The 19219-nt window shown below is 39.9% G+C and overlaps 2 protein-coding genes and 1 pseudogene across 4 annotated transcripts in view; 2 read left to right on the forward strand and 1 right to left on the reverse strand.

Moving 5' to 3' along the window:
- The window catches only part of LOC132230859 (guanylate-binding protein 6-like), a 349236-nt gene that overhangs the window by 250134 nt on the left and 79883 nt on the right, over positions 1-19219 (forward strand). The gene's annotated exons all lie outside the window — the stretch shown is intronic.
- The window catches only part of LOC132230858 (guanylate-binding protein 5-like), a 153685-nt pseudogene that overhangs the window by 93467 nt on the left and 40999 nt on the right, over positions 1-19219 (reverse strand).
- Positions 1-19219, forward strand: part of LOC132230848 (guanylate-binding protein 4-like) — a 35618-nt gene that overhangs the window by 14815 nt on the left and 1584 nt on the right. The window contains exons 8-11 of the mRNA XM_059688939.1: positions 1461-1673; positions 2838-2940; positions 3335-3510; positions 4775-4952. Of these exons, the coding sequence (XP_059544922.1) occupies positions 1461-1673; positions 2838-2940; positions 3335-3510; positions 4775-4921 (639 nt within the window). The 3' untranslated portion in view covers positions 4922-4952. The remainder of the gene's footprint in view (positions 1-1460; positions 1674-2837; positions 2941-3334; positions 3511-4774; positions 4953-19219) is intronic.

The following is a 19219-nucleotide window of genomic DNA, read 5'->3' on the forward strand; positions in this document are numbered from 1 at the left end:
AAACACAATTTATTATTTCACAATTCTTCAGGTGAGTTCCTAACACAAGATGTATGGTGCTCTGCTCTGTGTACCAAAATCTGCAAACAAGATTCAGATATTATACTCCTGAAACTAATATAATATCATAAGGAGGCTCATGGGAACTCTTCCCCATCTTCAAGGCAGCAATGGTGCATTGTATCCTTGTTTTGTTTCTAATATCTTTGACTACCTCTCTCCTACCACCTGGAGAAAACTACTCTTAAAAAGCTCATGTTTCCCAGCTGGTGTGGTTCAGTGTTTGAGTGTGGACCTATGAACCTAGGGGTCACAGTTCAATTACTGGTCAGGGCACATGCCCTGGTTGTGGCTTGATCCCCAGTGTGGGGTGTGTAGCTGACCGATGATTCAGTCTCATCATTGATGTTTCTATCTCTGACCTTCCTCTCTTTTCCTCTCTGAAATCAATAAAATTTGTATTTTTATAAAAAGCTATGTGTTTAGGTATGCACACTTGAACAATCTTTGTCTCTTAAAGTCAGCCAGTGACATATAAAACTCCAATCACAAGATTAATATTTATCATATTCACAGGCCTAGAGACTTCAGTGTGTGGAAACCAAGGGAAAGAATTCTTGAGGACAACATAATTCTGCCTAACTTAAGCACCTTCACCTTGTCTTTGAGTCTGTCATTGACAATCCTATTAGTTACAAAACTCTCACTTCGTACAGAAGAAAACCAACAGGATTGTAATTTTTTAACTATAGAAAAATAATTTCTGTTCCTGTATTTTTGCACAAACTCTCATTGAAATAATTCACGAGAAATTCAAAACTCTGTTCAGTGACCACTTACCTCATTAGTGGACAGTTGACTTACTGTGTATATATGTTTATCCATAGCAACTAAGTTTGCAGAGGAAAGTCTACTTCCAGTCATATTGCACTTCCCATTGTCCATTGCCAATGGATGGATCACGGTTTATCTTATGACTGATAAACCTTGATAATACTGAATTTCATATTTGAAATTTGTCAGCAGTCTAACTTAAAAATACTCATCAAAGAAAAAACCATTCTTATGACTGTGTAAGGTTACCGATGTTCACTAGACATTGTGGTGATCATTTGGCAATCTATACAAATAGTATAGAATCATTATGTTGTAAACCTGAAACAAGTATAATGTTATATCCCAAATTTTAAAAATATAGGAATCGTAGAGTTCTTGTCTGCCAACCCTATCATTTCACAAATGTTGAGCCTGAACTCATGGGAACTAAGGAATTTTTTCCAAGTCAAACCAAGAGTTGGTCTAAACTGGGACTAAAATGAGCTTCCTGATCCTGGTCCAGTTTTCCATGCCCCAGTCTATTCTGATGTCATCAGACAGCTTCTTCCAAGAGGATCACAGTTGGACCTTCCCTTCTTTTCTAACGGCCTCTTTCCTTTGGATTCCTCCACATTTCTGAGCAGGGCACCATAGAGAAAAAGAAGAAAGATTTCTTGCTGCAGAATGAAGAGGCATCTGCCAAATATTGCCAGGCTCAGCTTAACCAGCTTTCAGAGCCACTGATGGAAAACATTTTGAGAGGAACTTTCTCTGTGCCAGGAGGATACAATCTCTACGTAAAAGAAATGGACAAGGTTGAACATTTCTATAACCTGATACCCAGGAAAGGAGTGAAGGTGAGGAATAAAAAGAGGGGATAAGAACAGCAGATGGGTGTCAGAAGGTCTTTGTTGAGTCTTTTGAGAAATCTAAAGGCACAGGACCATTTGTGCATAAACAGCAAAGTGTGATAATATCTGTACATTAGTCAAATACTTTTAAATAAAACAAAAATATGTTTTCACAAATATCAGATTTACTGTCAGGAATTTAGATGGATGAGAATATGCCTTTTATTTAGGAAACAATGTGATTATTTTGTGCTATGTTCAAGAGCTACATAATTAAAGAAACAATATTCTCAAGAAGTTTATGACCTTACCTAAGAAAAGAAATATAAACAGTCAATTGAATGTGTTGGGATAATGATTATCATATAGGTATACACAAATAGTGATGCTGATAATGATGAAAGTGATTATGGTGATGATAAGATGATGGTGGTGGCTGATATATATATATTTAGCACACAGTTACTAAACCAAGTATATTATTAAATATATTCTTAAGTTTGAATTATCAACTTAATCTTCAGGATAATATGGTAGGGAAGGTCTGTGTACCTGGCAGCCATTCATATCTCAGAAAGAAGTTTATCAAAGCTTCCTGGAAGAGGAGGTAGAAACTATAAATTGAAGTATCAATGAATAGTATCTGAGTGAAGAAAAGGTAAATGAACATCCAGTCAGAAGAAAAAGAACGTGCAGATATTACAAATAATGGAGGAAGAGTGTTTGTAGAATTGCACATTAATCTGGCTGTCTGTAATGGAGGGAGGGGGGTGCCTGGCATCATTAGGACAGAAAACTGGAGATCTAGGAAAGAGGTTGCCAAATAGGGTTTTATTCTAACTAAAAATGTTGGATTTTTTGTCATGGCTCTGAAAGGAAGGAAACCACTGTGGGATCCTAAGAAGGATGAAGAATTTATAGAGTCAAATTTGCATTTTTATTGAATAACTAGAGGCCCGATGCATGAAATCCATGCAAGAGTAGACCTTCCTTCCCCCAGCTGCCGGCACCGGCTTCCCTCTGGAACCTGGGACTCGGGCTTTCCTCACAACCCTGGCTTTGTCCGAAAGGTTGTCCAGAAGGGCATTGGGTCTAATTAGCATATTACACTTTTATGATTATAGATGACTTCCCAGCAAGAAGAGTCTGTGCTCTTTCTTGTTTGTTTAGGCAAAGGAGGCACTCCAGAACTTCCTGCAGTCACAGACTCCAACCAAGGAATCCATTTTCCAGGCTGACAAAGCCATCAGTGCTTGCGAGAAGGCTCTTGCAGGTACAGGGAAGGGCTCTCTACACAGAGGTGAGGGGAGGTTCCTGCAGTGCCCTTTAATGCACCTCTCTCTCTCTCTCTCTCTCTCTCTCTCTCTCTTTCTGTCTTTGTCTGTCTTTCTCTCTCCCTCTCTCTCCATTTCCTTTCCTCTCTCTCTAAAATAAATGGAAGTATGTCCTCAGGTGAGCATAAATAAATAACTAAATACATAATGAAGCTCATTGAGACAATCAGTGCCTTATCATCACATTCTGAAATATGTTTTGCTGGTATTTTTGGTAAGAATATACAGAGATTCCTCCCTACCCTTTTAAAGTCACTTCAGTCTCTTACCTTTGAAGAGTACAGCTAGTTATATCTGTTATTTCCTTCTCTCTTGGAAAACATTGTGAAACAGCTGAGCAGGCCAACAAGCAGGCAGTGGAAAAGGAACAGCAGCTGGTAAGACAGATACAAAAAATGGAGGATCAAGAAAAAATCTCTCAGGAAATCTTAGTCCAGGTGAAGACGACAAAGGCAGAAATAGAAAGCCAACTGAAAAATCAGAAAAGAATGCTGAAGCAAAATATGGAGGTAAGTCTGGGTGGGGTGTGGGCAAATCCTAAAGGACACCAACCTGGCTCCTCATGAAGGGAAGGACAAAAATTTAACTAAAGGCATAAACACTCAAGGAAATCCAAAGGTATATGATTCAGTGAAATATCAAGTTAATGGGATCATTCTAAAGCCCTATGTCTTTGTGTGGTATTAGAGCTTGGAGGATACAAATAACATGCCCCAGGCTACTGGACTGGATTTGTAGTGATTATAGGGCCTCACTATGCCCTCAAGTAAATGGGACATTAGTTCAGAGGATGTTTGTTGCACCCACCAAAAAGACTTGATATAGATCCATCTGTCCTGAAGGTATCAGATTGTACATGATACAAAATATGGAATGAAAGCTCTAAAATTTGCTACATTAGTTTCCAGATAAGCCTGCTTCATTCTATAAAACAATGAATTCTTTGTCCCAACCTGGAGTTTGATAACCAGTGTTCTCTAGAGTCAGCAGTTCCCATTAGTTCTTATATGTATAGTCATCCTATTTAAGTGGAACTAAGAAATAATCTATATATATGAAAGCTTAAGCAACTGTTGTGAATGAACGATTGAATGACTGGTTGCTATGACACGTCTGACCCACAACCAACTTTCCACAGCTGGCCAACCTCCTGTGGTCTCTTCCCACAGCCAGCCGGCCCTGATCGGCCCCAATCACCAGCCAGGCCAAAAAACCCCACCCATGCACAAATTCATGCACTAGGCCTCTAGTTATAAGTAAACCCCATCTAGTTATAAATAACATCCTTAGGGCTAGAGCAAATTCTTAGGATAGTTGTCAAGCCTAACCTAGCCCCAACTCATCCCCAGCCCAGTTAGATGGTAAGGAAGGTATAAATCAGGGATATTCTCACTTCACTTGTCCAGACATTTGGAAATATTGACAAGCTCATCAAAGAGAATGTACGCTAGTAGAGAAATAAAACATGCGCTTAGTTCCTGCCATTGTTAAATACAAAATGCTGATAATTGAGGATTTTCCAAAGGGAGCTCTCTCCTTTTTACAGATCCAAGAACTGCCCACTAAAGAATTTAAAGACATGCGTGAGGACTTGGATGGGTTACTCAGTTGGTTAGAGTGCCATCCTGAAGGCCAAAGTTGCAGGTTCGATCCCCAGTCAGGGCATATACAAGAATCAACCAATGAATGCATAAATAAGTAGAACCACAAATAATGCTTCTCTTTCTCTTCTCTCTCTCTCTCTCTCTCATAATAAATAAACAAAATATAAAGAAGTTGGAAGAAATAAATGAAAAGGTAAATAAACTAACAGAAGATTTAAAAAAACATGAAAACAACTCTTCAATAATGTCAAATTTATCAACGCTGGCAAACCCTTCAGTAATTACAGCACTACTTGAGCTCATCAAAAGTGATTAAGCTCCTTTAAGGAACCTGGTGAGAATTTTTCGTAAGTATCTTATAAATGGCTTCTTATGTTTTAATAGCTTAAGACTGTGGAACATTTTGAAAACGTGTAAAATTATAGTTTTATTTAAGAAACGTTTAATAGTACTGACTTAAAAGAATATCACGCAAAAAAAAGTTGGCAGGACGGAGGTGAGGGATAGGAAATGAGTGAATGAGAGGATGAAAAGAGAGTTTGTGGATCTGTGTGGTGTGTGTGTGAGTGAGTGAGGGACAGTTAAGTCCCGCAGGATCAGCAGAGGCTGGCAGACCAAGCTCTCTGGGACAGGGAGAGACTACCACCACTGCAGCACTCCCAGGACTGTGGGACTCCCGCACGGAGCCCACACCATCTTGAAGGGGAGAGCAGCCTCTTCTAGGAACTCATCAGCACCACGACCCAGACAGGCCTGGGATACTGCCCGCAACCCAGCAGCCACTCCAGCCAAAAATCTTGCTGCCCACCCACTCACAGACCCTGGGATCTCCACCTTTAAAGGAGCACCGCACCCACAGCAGTAAGTGCAGCCTCCCCCTCCCCAGGGGCAGACCTCCAACATTGCATTCGCACATCTCCAGGTCTCCGAGGCACACCACTCCATACACTTCTCTTAGGAGTCACTGTGAGCCCCAGCTGGGTGTAGTTTTGTACAGACACAGGCACACTGCCCCCCAGTAGAAATTCTGAATTCCTTCTGCCTGAATAACTTCCCACACACACCCAGCTGCGCAACAGAAATTCTGAATTCACCCATTCTAGATACCTGCCCAAAGACACCTCAATTAAGCGTGCCAGGGCCCTTCAGAGTGCTTCAGTGCGCCTGTGCTAGCAAACTCCCTGCGGGAGCTCCTGTGTGCCACCACCTGGAACACACGCCTATCCACCACAGGGGCATCAGCAAAAACTGAGTTTCCCCACCCACAGCTGCAGAACTCTGGACACTACAGTTGCATGCTTTTCCAGAGTGCAGTGTAGGTCTCCCAAGACCACCGCTCCACAGGCAGCCCTGGGGCCCCACTGTGAGCCCCGCTGGAAACACACTTAAACAAACAGGGATGCACTGCTTAGCTGTAGAAACACTGAATTCCCTCTTCTGGGATACCTGCCCACAGACAGTGCAATTCAGTGGCTTTAGTGTCAGGGCCCTTCAGAGTGTGTCAGTACACCCTGCTGGCAAACGCACCACAGGTACCCCTGTGAACTGCCACTGGGATCACGTGTATCCAAACATGGAGGCAGCAGCAAAAACTGAGACTGCCTACCCCGCAACTACAGAACTCTAAACACCACAGTCATGCCTTTCCAGAACGCAGGCCTCCTGAGCCCCACCACCCCAACAGACAGTTCCTGGATGCCACTGTGAGTCCCCACTGGGCACGCGTGATTTCAACCAAGGGCATAAGACAGCAAAAATTGGGACACCCCCTCCATGGCTGCTGACTTCTAGACACCTCAGTTGTGCCTTTCCAGCTTGCAGGCCTACATCAAGAGAACCTAAATAGCTCAAGTAGGGAGCTACACTAGACTACCAAGCCCAGGAGACCTGAGAGATCACACCAGTAGCACTATACCCAAAAGAAACTGGGTAGCAAAGCAATCAGAGCTACAATTAAAACATGACAGCAAAACATGGGAAGACAAAAAAGCAATCCACAAAGGAAAGAAAAAGATCAATCACCAGAAAGGGAATTAAATGAAATTGAGGCTACCAACTTATCAGAGAAAGAATTCAGAGTAATGGTTATAAGAATGCTCAAAAGGCTGGATGACAAATACACACAACTCAATGAGAATTATAAGGAGCTGAATAAGAATGTCAAAAACATAAAAAAGAACCAAGAGGAAACGAAGAATGACATAGCTGCAATAAAAAACACAATGGAAGGCTTGAACAGCAGACTAGAAGTGGCTGAAGACCACATCAGCAAATTAGAAGACAAGGTAGGAAAAAAACCCACAAACACAGGAGCAACTGAAAAAAAAAAAAAAAACTTAAAAAGCAAGAGGAGAGCCTAAGGGAGCTTTGGGACTATGCAAAATGAAACATTCACTTAATAGAGGTACCAGACGGAGAGGAGGAGAAGCAAGGAATAGAAATCCTGTTTGAAGAAATAATTACAGAAAACTTCCCTGATACTGGCAAGAAAAAAACTACACAAGTCCGTGAAGCACATAGAGTGCCAAACAAGATGAACCCCAAAGACACATCATAATTAAATTGGCAAACAGCAACTACAAAATAAGAATCTTAAAGGCTGCCAGAGAGAGACAGAAAGTTACCTACAAGGGATCTCCTATTAGAATATCAGCTGACTTCTAAACAGAAACACACCAGGCAAGAAGGGAACGGAATGAAATATACAAAGTGATGCAAAGCAAGGGAATGAATCCAAGAATACTATACCCAGCAAAGCTATCATTCAAAACTGAAGGTGGAATCAGGAGCTTCACAGACAAAAAAAGGGCTAAGAGAGTTTATTACCACCAAGCCAGCAATGCAAGAAATGCTAAAGGGACTGCTGTAAAAAGAAGAAACAGAAAGACAAGAAGATACACAAACATTAAGAATAAAAATGACCACAAACAAGTACTTTTCAATAATAACATTAAATGTAAATGGATTAAATGCTCCAATCAAAAGACATAGTGTAGCTAAATGTATAAGAAAACATGACCCATATCTTTGCTGTCTGCAAGAGATCCACCTCAGAACAAAGGATTCACACAGACTGAGAGTGAAGGGATGGAAAAAAATTTTTCAGGCAAATGGAAATGAGAAAAAAGCTAGGGTTGCAATATTTATATCTGACAAAATAGACCTCAAAGTAAAGGCCATAAGAAGAGATAAGGAAGGCCACCACATAATACTAAAGAGAGCAATTCAACAAGAAGATGTAACTCTGATAAACATATATGCACCCAATACAGGAGAACCCAAATACATAAAACAACTTCTGGAAGATATCAAGGGAAAGATCGATAGAAATACAGTCATAGTAGGGGCCTTTAATACCCCACTGACACCACTGTATAAATACTCTAAACAAAAAATCAGCAAAGAAACAGCAATCCTAAATGACTCACTAGATCAGATGGACTTAATTGACATCTTCAGAATATTTCACCCCAAAGCTACAGAATATACATTCTTCTCCAGTGCACATGGGACATTTTCAAAGATAGACCATATATTAGGACACAGGCAAAGTCTCTTCAAATTCAAGAGAATAGAAATTATAATAAGCATATTCTCAGATCACAAAGGCATAAAACTAGAAATTAACTACAATAAAAACATTGAAAAAAAAATCAAATACTTGGAGGCTAAATAGCATGCTATTAAACAATGTCTGGGTTACCAGAGAGATCAAAGAAGAATTAAAAAGGCATCCTGGAAACAAATGACAATGAAAACACAAAAATCCAAAACCTTTGGGACACAATGAAAGCAGTCCTGAGAGGGAAGTTCATAGCTCTACAGGCCTACCTCAAAAAAAACAAGAAAAACTGGTAATAAATTATCTAACCCTATAACTCAAAGAGTTAGAAAGAGAGCAACAAGAAAAGCCCACAGTATCCAGAAGGAAGGAAATAATAAAGATCAGAGCAGAAATAAATGACATAGAGACCAAAAAAAAATACAAAATATCAATGAAATCAAGAGCTGATTCTTTGAAAGGATTAACAAGATTGATGAACCTCTCACCAGGCTCACCAAGAAACAAGAAGAAATGACCCAAATAAACAAAATCAGAAATGAAAGAGGTGAAGTAACAACAGACCTTACTGATATACACAAAGGACTGTCAAAAAATACTATGAACAACTCTACTCCAAGAAACTGGACAACCTCGACGAAATGGACACATTCCTAGGAAAATACAAGCTTCCAAAACTCAATCAGGAAGAATCAAAAAACCTGAATAGGCCAATAACTACTGATGAAATTGAAACAGTAATCAAAACGCTTCCAGCAAACAAAAGCCCTGGGCCAGATGGCTTCACAGGAGAGTTTTACCAAACATTCAAAGAAGAACTAAAGCCAATACTTCTCAGACTATTCCAAAAAATTCAAGAGGAAGGAACACTTCCAAGCTCTTTCTATGAAGCCAGCATTACCCTAATCCCAAAACCAGATAAAGACACCACAAATAAAGAGAATTACAGGCCAATATCCCTGATGAATATAGATGCTAAAATCCTCAACAAAATTCTAGCAAACCAGATCCAGCATTACATTAGAAAGATCATACACCATGACCAAGTGGGATTTATTCCAGGGATGCAAGGCTAGTAGAATATCTGAAAATAAATAAATGTGATACATCACATAAACAAGTTGAGAGACAAAAATCACATAATCATATTGATTGATGCAGAAAAGGCATTTGACAAAGTCCAATACCCTATCTTGATAAAAACTCTCAGCAAAGTGGGAATAGAGGGATCATACCTCAACATAATAAAAGTCTTATATGAAAAACCCACAGCCAACATCATACTCAATGGGCAAAAACTAAAACCATTTCCCTTAAGAAAAGGAACAAGACAGGGATGCCCACTTTCACCACTCCTGTTCAACATAGTACTGAAAGTGCTAGTCAAAGCAATCAGACAAGAAGAAATAAAGGGCATCCAAATTGGAAAAGAAGAAGTAAAACTGTCATTATTCGCAGATGACATGATACTGTAATTAGAAAACCCTAAAGACGCCATCAAAAAATTATTAGACCTAATAAATGAATTGGGCAATGTAGCAGGATACAAAATTAACACCAAGAAATCTATGGCATTTTTATATGCCAATAGTGAACTTACAGAAAGAAATTTTTAAAAATCCCATTTACCATTGCACCAAAAAAATTAAGATACCTAGTAATAAACTTAACTAAGGAGGTAAAAGACCTCTACCCAGAAAACTACAGGACATTGAAAAAAGAAATAGAGGAAGACATAAACAGATGGAAGAACATACCATGTTCTTGGATTGGTAGGATCAACATCATCAAAATGTCCATACCACCCAAAGAAATCTATAGATTCAATGCACTCCCAATTAAAATACCAACAGCATATTTCACAGATCTAGAAAGAACTCTTCAAAAATTCATCTGGAATCTACACTAATAAAAGAGAAACATGGTAATTGGCGTACCACTGCTACCCTTTTCATTGGCTAATCAGCGAGATATGCAAATTAACTGTCAGCCAAGATGGTGGCCGGCAGCCAGGCAGCTTGAAACTAACATGAGGCTTGCTTGCCTCAGTGACGGAGGAAACCAACGTTCCCTGCCTGCGGCTGCAGGCCTCTGAGCTGGCAGTTTAAGAAACTGTAACAAATACCACCAGACTTCAGCCAGCAGGATTGCAACATTGTAAGCCAAGGCCAGAAACCTACTTTCAGCAGCAGAGGCCTAAGAGCTGGAGCCAAGCCTCAAAGCTAAAGCTGGCCCAGAATAAAAAAAAAAAAAAAGGAAAAAAAAGGAGCAGTTGGGAGCTTCAGTCACGCCCAGCCTGAAAACAGCCCTGAGCCCCTCACCCAGACTGGCCAGGAAGCCCAGTGGGGACCCCCACCCTGAAGGGTGTGTGACCAGCTGCAAACAGCCATCATCCCCTTACCCAGGCTGGCCAGGCACCCCAGTGGGGACCCCCACCCTGATCCAGGACACCCTTCAGGGCAAACCAGCCGGCCCCACCTATGCACCAGGCCTCTACCCTATATAGTAAAAGGGTAATATGCCTCCCAGCACTGGGATCAGCGAAGCCATGAGGCCTTGCGGCACCAGGATCAGCGTGACAGGAGCAGCGCCCAAACCCCCTGATCGCCCTGCGGCTCTGTGTGTGACAGGGGCTGGGGCCACAACCTCCCTATCCGCCCTGCTCTGTTCGTGACAGGGGAAGGTGCCCCAACACCCTGATCAGCCCTGCTCTGTGCCTGATAGGGGGGAGCTCCCCAACCCGCCCCACCCCCCACGGGCCCTGCTCTGTGTGTGACGGGGTAGAGCCATAACCTCCCCATTGGCCCTGCCCTGAGTGTGAGAGTGGCGGCGTCCCAACCCCCTGATCGGCCCTGCTCTGTGGGTGATAGAGGGCGGTGCCCCAACCCCCTGATGGGCCCTGCTCTGTGTGTGACAGGGGCAGCACCCCAACACCCTGATTGGCCCTGCTCTGTGTGTGACAGGGGGTGGCGCCGCAACCTCCCCATTGACCCTGCCTTGAGTGTGACAGGGGACGGTGCCCCAACCCCCCAATAGGCCCTACCCTGATCGTGACTGAGGGTGGCATCACAACCTCCCAATCTCCCTGCTCTGTGCATGACAGGGGGCGGCACCCCAACTCCCCATTCGACCCTGCTCTGAGCCCGACCAGTGGCTGCACCTAGGGATTGGGCCTGCCCTCTGCCACCTGGGAGCAGGCCTAAGCCAGAAGGTCGTTATCTCCCGAGGGGTCCCAGACTGCGAGAGGGCACAGGCCGGGTTGAGGGACCCCCCTCCCCCCCCCCCCCGAGTGCACAAATTTTTGTGCACCAGGCCTCTAGTAATAATAATAAAAAACAAACAAACAAACAACAACAAAAAAAAAACGAATAGCTGCTGCGATCCTGAGAAAGAAGGACAAACAAAGTAGGAGGGATCTCAATACCAGATATCAAGCTGTATTACAATGCCACTGTTCTCAAAACTGCCTGTCACTGGCACAAAAAACAGACATAGAGACCAATGGAATAGAATAGAGAACCCAGTAATTGACCCAAACCATTAATTAACGCGCAATTAATATCTGACAAAGGAGGCAAGGACATACAATGGAGTCAAGACAGTCTCTTCAATAAATGGTGCTGGGAAATTTGGTCAGACACATACAAAAAAATGAAATTAGATCACCAACTTACACCTTACACAAAAATAAACTCAAGTGGATAAAAGACTTAAAGCTAAGATGGGAAATCATAAAATTATTAGAGGAATCCACAGGTAGCAAATCTCAGATATATACTGAAGGAATTTCTTCACTGACACAGCTCCTAGGGCAATGGAAACTAAAGAGAAAATAAACAAATGGGACTATATTAAAATAAAAAGCTTCTGCACAGCAAAAGAAACCATCAATAAAACAATAAGAAAGCCCACTGCGTGGGAAATCATATTTGCCAATGATATCTCTGATAAAGGGTTAATCTCCAAAATTTACAGGGAACTCACACAACTTAACAAAAGGAAGATAAACAACCCAATCAAAAAATAGGCAACGGACCTAAATAGAAACTTTTTGAAAGAGGACATACATAAGGCTGAGAGATATATGAAAACATACTCAAAGTCACTAATCATTCAAGAGATGCAAATCAAAATGACAATGAGGTACCACCTCACACCTGTCAGAATGGCTATCATCAACAAATCAACAAACAGTAAATGATGATGAGGATGCGGAGAAAAGGGAACACTCATTTGCTGCTGGTGGGAATGCAAACTGGTGCAGCCACTGTGGAGAACAGTATGGAGTTTCCTCAAAAAAATTAAAAATGGAATTCCCATTTGATCCAGTGATCCCACTTCAAGGACTATATCCCAAGAAACCAGAAATATCAATCAGAAAGGATATATGAACCCATATGTTCATAGCAGCACAATTCACCATAGCTAAAAACTGGAGACAGCCTAAGTGCCCATCAGTAGATGAATCTATTAGAAAGCTGTGGTACATCTACACGATGGAATACTATGCTGCTGTAAAAAAGAAGGAATTCTTACCATTTGCAGCAGCATGGATGGAACTGGAGAACATTATGCTAAGTGAAATAAGCCAGTCAATGAAAGAAAACTACCACATGATCTCACTCATTCATGGATAATAGAGACCATTATAAACTTATGAGCAAAAATAGATACAGAGGCAGAGCAACATTGAACAGACTGTCAAACTACAGGGGGAAGGCTGGGGAGAATTGAGGGGTGTTTGTGGAGGGGCGGGGGGTAAGACATCAACCGAAGGACTTGTATGCATGCAACGAGCATAACCAATGGACACAGGACACTGGGGGGGGGGGAGGGGCATGGGAGGCTAGGGGAGGGTCAAGGGGAGAAAAAAAAGGATACATATATAATACTCTTTGTAATACTTTAAGCAATAAAACAATAAAAAAAAAACTAAAAATGGAATTTCCATTTGACCCAGTGATCCCACTTCTAGGAATATATCCCAAGAAACCAGAAACACCAAACAGCAAGGATATGTGCATTCCTATGTTCATAGCAGCACAATTTACAATAGCTAAGATTTGGAATCAGCCTAAGTGCCCATCAGCAGATGAATGGATTAAAAAACTTTGGCACATCTACACAATGGAATACTATGCTGCTGTAAAAAGGAAGGAACTCCTACCATTTGCAACAGCATGGATGGAGCTGGAGAGCATTATGTTAAGTGAAATAAGTCAGTCAGAGAAAGATAAATATCTGTCACTCATTTGTGGATTATAATGAACAACATAAACCGATGAACAAAAATAGACCCATAGACAGAGAAGCATCCATCAAACTGTCAAACCTCAGAGGGAATGTAGGGGAGGGTGGGGTTGAGGGGGAGAGATCAACCAAAGGACTTGTATGCATGAATATAAGCATGAGTGATAGATGTGGACAACCGGGGGTGAGGGTGAGGGTAGGATTGGGGGGGAGGTGAGAGGATATTGGGGGGATAAGGACACATTTGTACTATCTTAATAAAGGGAAAAAATTGAAACAACAAAAAAAGAATATCACGGTCTGATATTCAAAACACTCGCTTTATTTTGATTGAATTAAATCATTTAAAGAATGGAAAACAACCCTAGCTGTTTTGGCTCAGTTGATACAGTGTTGAACTGCAGTTCAATTTCTAGTAAAGGCGCATACCTAGGTTGCAGGTTCCTCACTGGCCTGGGCCCTGGTCAGGGTTCGTGCAGGAGGCAACCAATCAATGTGTTTCTCTCACATCAGTGATTCTCTCTGTCTTTCCCTCTCTCTTCCATTTTTTTCTGAAAATCAATAAAAAAAAAAATATCCCCAGGTGAGGAAATAAATAAATAAATAAATAAATAAATAAATAAATAAATAAACAAACAAACAAATAAAATAACTGAAGGACTTGTATGCATGCAACGAAAACAAGTTAGAAAATAATGATTTATTCATAGAAAAAGGTTTTAGTAAAGCAAAAGGACAAATGGTTAGATGAAGAAGACACTGGCAATCTGTATTATCATGGAGATCATTTCTTCAACTATAATGAGCCCTTATGAATCTGGCAAGCAAAGAATAACAACCACAATCCTAAATAGACAAACATATAAGAAAAGAATAAACATATCTAGCTTTAAATTAAAAAACAGGCAAAGTAAAACTAGGAGGTAACTATGTCACCTTTTAGATGGTACAGAAAGGAGAGGGTTTTTTTGTTGTTGTTTTTTATTGTTTTTTGAGGATTACTTATTTTCTTTTTTTCTTTTTTTTATTGCTTAAAGTATTACAAAGGGTATTACATATGTGTCCTTTTTTTTTCCCCGCCCTTGACAATCCCCTGGCCTCCCCTACCCCCCAGTGTCTTATGTCCATTGGTTATGCTTATATGCATGCATAGAAGTCCTTCGGTTGATCTCTTACCCCCCTACCTCCTGCACCCCCACCCTCCCCGGCCTTCCCGCTGCAGTTTGACAATCTGTTTGAGGCAGCTCTGCCTCTGTATCTATTATTGTTCAAGAGTTTATAATGGTCTCTATTATCCATGAATGAGTGAGATCATGTGGTATTTTTTCTTCATTGACTGGCTTATTTCACTTAGCATAATGCTCTCCAGTTCCATCCATGACGTTGCAAATGGTAAGAGTTCCTTCCTTTTTACAGCAGCATAGTATTCCATCGTGTAGATGTACCACAGTTTTCTAATCCATTCATCTACTGATGGGCACTTAGGCTGTTTCCAGATCTTAGCTATGGTGAATTGTGCTTCTATGAACATAGGGGTGCATATATCCTTTCTGATTGGTGTTTCTGGTTTCTTGGGATATATTCCTAGAAGTGGGATCACAGGGTCAAATGGGAGTTCCATTTTCAGTTTTTTGAAAAAACTCCATACTGTCTTCCATAGTGGCTGCACCAGTCTGCATTCCCACCAGCAGTGCACAAGTGTTCCTTTTTCTCCACATCCTCTCCAGCACTTGTTGTTTGTTGATTTGTTGATGATAGCCAGTCTGACAGGTGTGAGATGGTACCTCATTGTTGTTTTGATTTGCATCTCTCGGATGATTAGTGACTTTGAGCATGTTTCCATATGTCTCTTGGCTTTCTGAATGTCCTCTTTTGAAAAGTGTCTATTTAGGCCCTTTGCCCATTTTTTGATTGGATTGTTTATCTTCCTTTTGTTAAGTTGTATGAGTTCCCTATAAATTTTGGAGATTAGGCCCTTATCAGATATGACATTGGCAAATATGTTTTCCCACGCAGTGGGCTTTCTCTTTGTTTTGTTGATGGTTTCTTTTGCTGTGCAGAAGCTTTTTATTTTGATGTAGTCCCATTTGTTCATTTTCTCTTTAGTTTCAAGTGCCCTAGGAGCTGTATCAGTGAAGAAATTGCTTCGGCATATGTCTGAGATTTTCTTGCCTTTGGATTCTTCTAGAATTTTTATGGTTTCCAGTCGTACATTTAAGTCCTTTATCCATTTTGAGTTTATTTTGGTGTATGGTGTAAGTTGGTGGTCTTGTTTCATTTACTTGCATGTATCTGTCCAATTTTCCCAACACCATTTATTGAAGAGATGATCTTGACTCCATTGTATGTTCTTGCATCCTTTGTCAAATATTAATTGAGCATACTGGTTCGGGCCGATTTCTGGGCTCTCTATTCTATTCCATTGATGTATATGTCTGTTCTTGTGCCAGTAGCAGGTAGTTTTGAGAACAGTGGCATTGTAATACAGCTTGATATCTGGTATTGAGATCCCACCTACTTTGTTCATTCTCAGGATCGCTGCAGCTATTCGGGGTCGTTTTTTCTTCCAGATGAATTTTTGGAGAGTTCATTCTAGGTCTGTGAAATATGCTATTGGTATTTTAATGGGAAGTGCATTGAATTTATAGATTGCTTTGTGCAGTATGGACATTTTAATGATGTTGATTCTACCAATCCATGAGCATGGTATGTTCTTCCATCTTTTTATGTCTTCCTCTATCTCTTTTTTCAATGTCTTGTAGTTTTCTGAGTAGAGGTCTTTTACCTCTTTAGTTAAGTTTATTCCTAGGTAGCTTAATTTTTTTGGTGCAATGGTAAATGTGATTGCTTTTTTAGTCTGTCTTTCTGCAAGTTCACTATTGGTATATAGAAATGCCATAGATTTCTTTTTTTTTTTTATTTTAACTCCAACTATAACTTTATTCTATAGAGACTCTATTGATGAAGTAGAAGCATTATGCATATTATATAAATATTATGAAATTCATGCAAGGGGCTCGGCCCTCGTAGCCCCAGCTTCATCCAGAAGGTCGTCCAGACCAGATGGTCATTCTGCTGTTCACCTGCCAGGTCTAATTAGCATATTACGCTTTTATTATTATAGATAAGTGAGGCAACCAGTCAGTCTTTGGAAGATTCAAACTAATGTAGTAGAAGCTTCTATACACTTATATATTTCAAAATATATTCTTTAAAGTAGACCAGATTTCTTTAAAAATTTATAAAGACCAATTTTGAATGGTTCAACTGTACGCCATTCTAGAAAATCAATTTTTATGGATTACCAATTATTCACATTAATATATCATACTCGCTATAATTTTGAACACTAATTTATTTATTTTGACAATAAAAAATAAAGCAACCTAAAATAAAATGTGTTGCCTTAGTGAAAAAAAAAAAAGCCATAGATTTCTTGGCATTAATTTTGTATCCTGCTACATTGCCAAATTCTTTTATTAAGTCTAATAGTTTTTTGATGGAGTCTTTAGGGTTTTTTAAGTATAATATCATGTCATCTGCAAATAAAGACATATTTACTTCTTCTTTTCCAATTTGGATGCCTTTCATTTCTTCTTCTTGTCTAATTTCAATGGCTAATACTTCCAGTACTATGTTGAACAGGAGTGGTGAGAGTGGGCATCCCTGTCTTGTTCCTGTTCTTAGGGGAAATGGTGTTACTTTTTGTCCATTGAGTATGATGTTGGCTGTGGGTTTGTCATATATGGCTTTTATTATGTTGAAGTATGATCCTTCTACTCCCACCTTGCTGAGAGTTTTTATCAAAAATGGGTGTTGAATTTTATCAAATGCTTTTTCTGCATCAATTGATATGGCTGTGGTTTTTTTCTTTCAATTTGTTTATGTGATGTATCACATTTATTGATTTGCGGATATTGTACTATCCTCGCATCCCTGGGATAAATCCTACTTGGTCATGGTGTATGATCTTTCTGATGTACTGCTGGATCCGATTTGCTAAGATTTTGTTGAGGATTTTGGCATCTATGTTCATGAGGGATATTGGCCTGTAATTCTCTTTCATTGTGTTGTCTTTACCTGGTTTTTGTATTAGGGTGATGCTGGCTTCATAGAATGAGCTTGGAAGTGTTCCTTCCTCTTGAATTTTTTGTAGTTGTTTGAGGAGGATAGGTTTTAGTTCTTCCTTGAATGTTTGGTAAAACTCCCCTGTGAAGCCATCTGGTCCACGGCATTTGTTTGCTGGAAGCTTTTTGATGACTGCTTCAATTTCTTCCATAGTTATTGGCCTGTTGAGATTTTTAGATTCTTCCTGATTAAGTTTTGGAATGTTGTATTTTTCTAGGAATATGTCCATTTCCTCCAGGTTGTCTAGTTTGTTGGAGTAGAGTTGTCCATAGTATTTTTTAACAATAATTTGTATTTCTGTGGGGTCAGTTGTTATTTCGCCTCTATCGTTTCTGATTTTGTTTATTTGGGTCCTCTCTCTTTGCTTCTTGGTGAGCCTGGCTAGAGGTTTGTCAATGTAAAGAACCAGCTCTCGGTTTCATTCATTTTCTGTATTGTTTTTTTGGTCTCTATGTCATTTATTTCTGCTCTAATCCTTATTATCTCCTTCCTTCTGCTCACTCTAGGCTTTTCTTGTTGCTCTCTTTCTAATTCTTTGAGCTGTAGATTTAGATGATTTACTACCATTTTTGTTGTTTTTTGAGATAGGCCTCTAGAGCTATAAACTTCCCTCTCAGGACTGCTTTCATTGTGTCCCAAAAGTTTTGGATTGTTGTGTTTTCATTAGCATTAGTTTCCATGTTTTTAATTTCTTCTTTGATCTCATTGGTAACCCAATCAATATTTAATAACATGCTATTCAGCTTCCAAGTGTTTGAGTATTTTGAGTTGTTTTTATTGTAGTTTCTTTCTAGTATTATGCCCTTGTGGTCTGAGAAGATGCTTGGTATGATTTCAATCTTCTTGAATTTGGGGAGTCTTTGTTTGTGACCCAATATGTGGTCTATTTTTGAAGATGTCCCATGAGCACTTGAGAAGAACGTATATTTTGTGGCTTTGGGGTGAAGTGTTCTGTAGATGTCAATTAAGTCCATCTGATCTAGTGAGTCATTTAGGATTGCTGTTTCTTTGCTGATTGTTTGTCTAGTGGATTTATCCAGTGATGTCAGTGGTGTATTAAAGTCCCCTACTATGATTGTATTGTTGTCGATCTCTCCCCTGATATCTTCCAGGAGTTTTCTTATGTATGTGGGTGCTCCTGCATTTGGTGCATATATGTTTATCAGGGTTATAGCCTCTTATTGTATTGATCCCTTTAGTATTATGATGTGGCCTTTCTTATCTCTTGTTATGGCAGAAAGGCGAGTTTTGATAGGACAAATGGTTGTTGGGAATTCTAGGAAACTGGAAATTTCTCATATTTTCCAGGCAGAGGGCAAATTGATGAAAATATGCATCAAAATTTTAAAATTTGCAAATACTGTTGATCAAGCAAGTTTACATTTAAGAATTTACCTTAGATGTTTTTACCCAAGTTGTAATAGTATAATTGTTGGAGGACTCTCTTAATTCAAAAAGTCTGAAAACGACGTTAAATGCCCTCTGTCCGATATTGGTCAGGTAAATTTTGAGATGTTCTCATAGAGGAATAATCTGCAGTCAGTAAAATCAGAAAAGATGCTCTCTTTGTCCTAATATTGGAAATCTCCAAGATTTATCATAAGTGAAAATAAAGTTGCAGAAAGTGTGCATAGTTGCTATGACTAAGTTTAGAACATAATGAATATATAGATA

The sequence above is a fragment of the Myotis daubentonii genome, chromosome 3 (genome assembly GCF_963259705.1).
Source record: "Myotis daubentonii chromosome 3, mMyoDau2.1, whole genome shotgun sequence".
NCBI lineage: Eukaryota > Metazoa > Chordata > Mammalia > Chiroptera > Vespertilionidae > Myotis > Myotis daubentonii.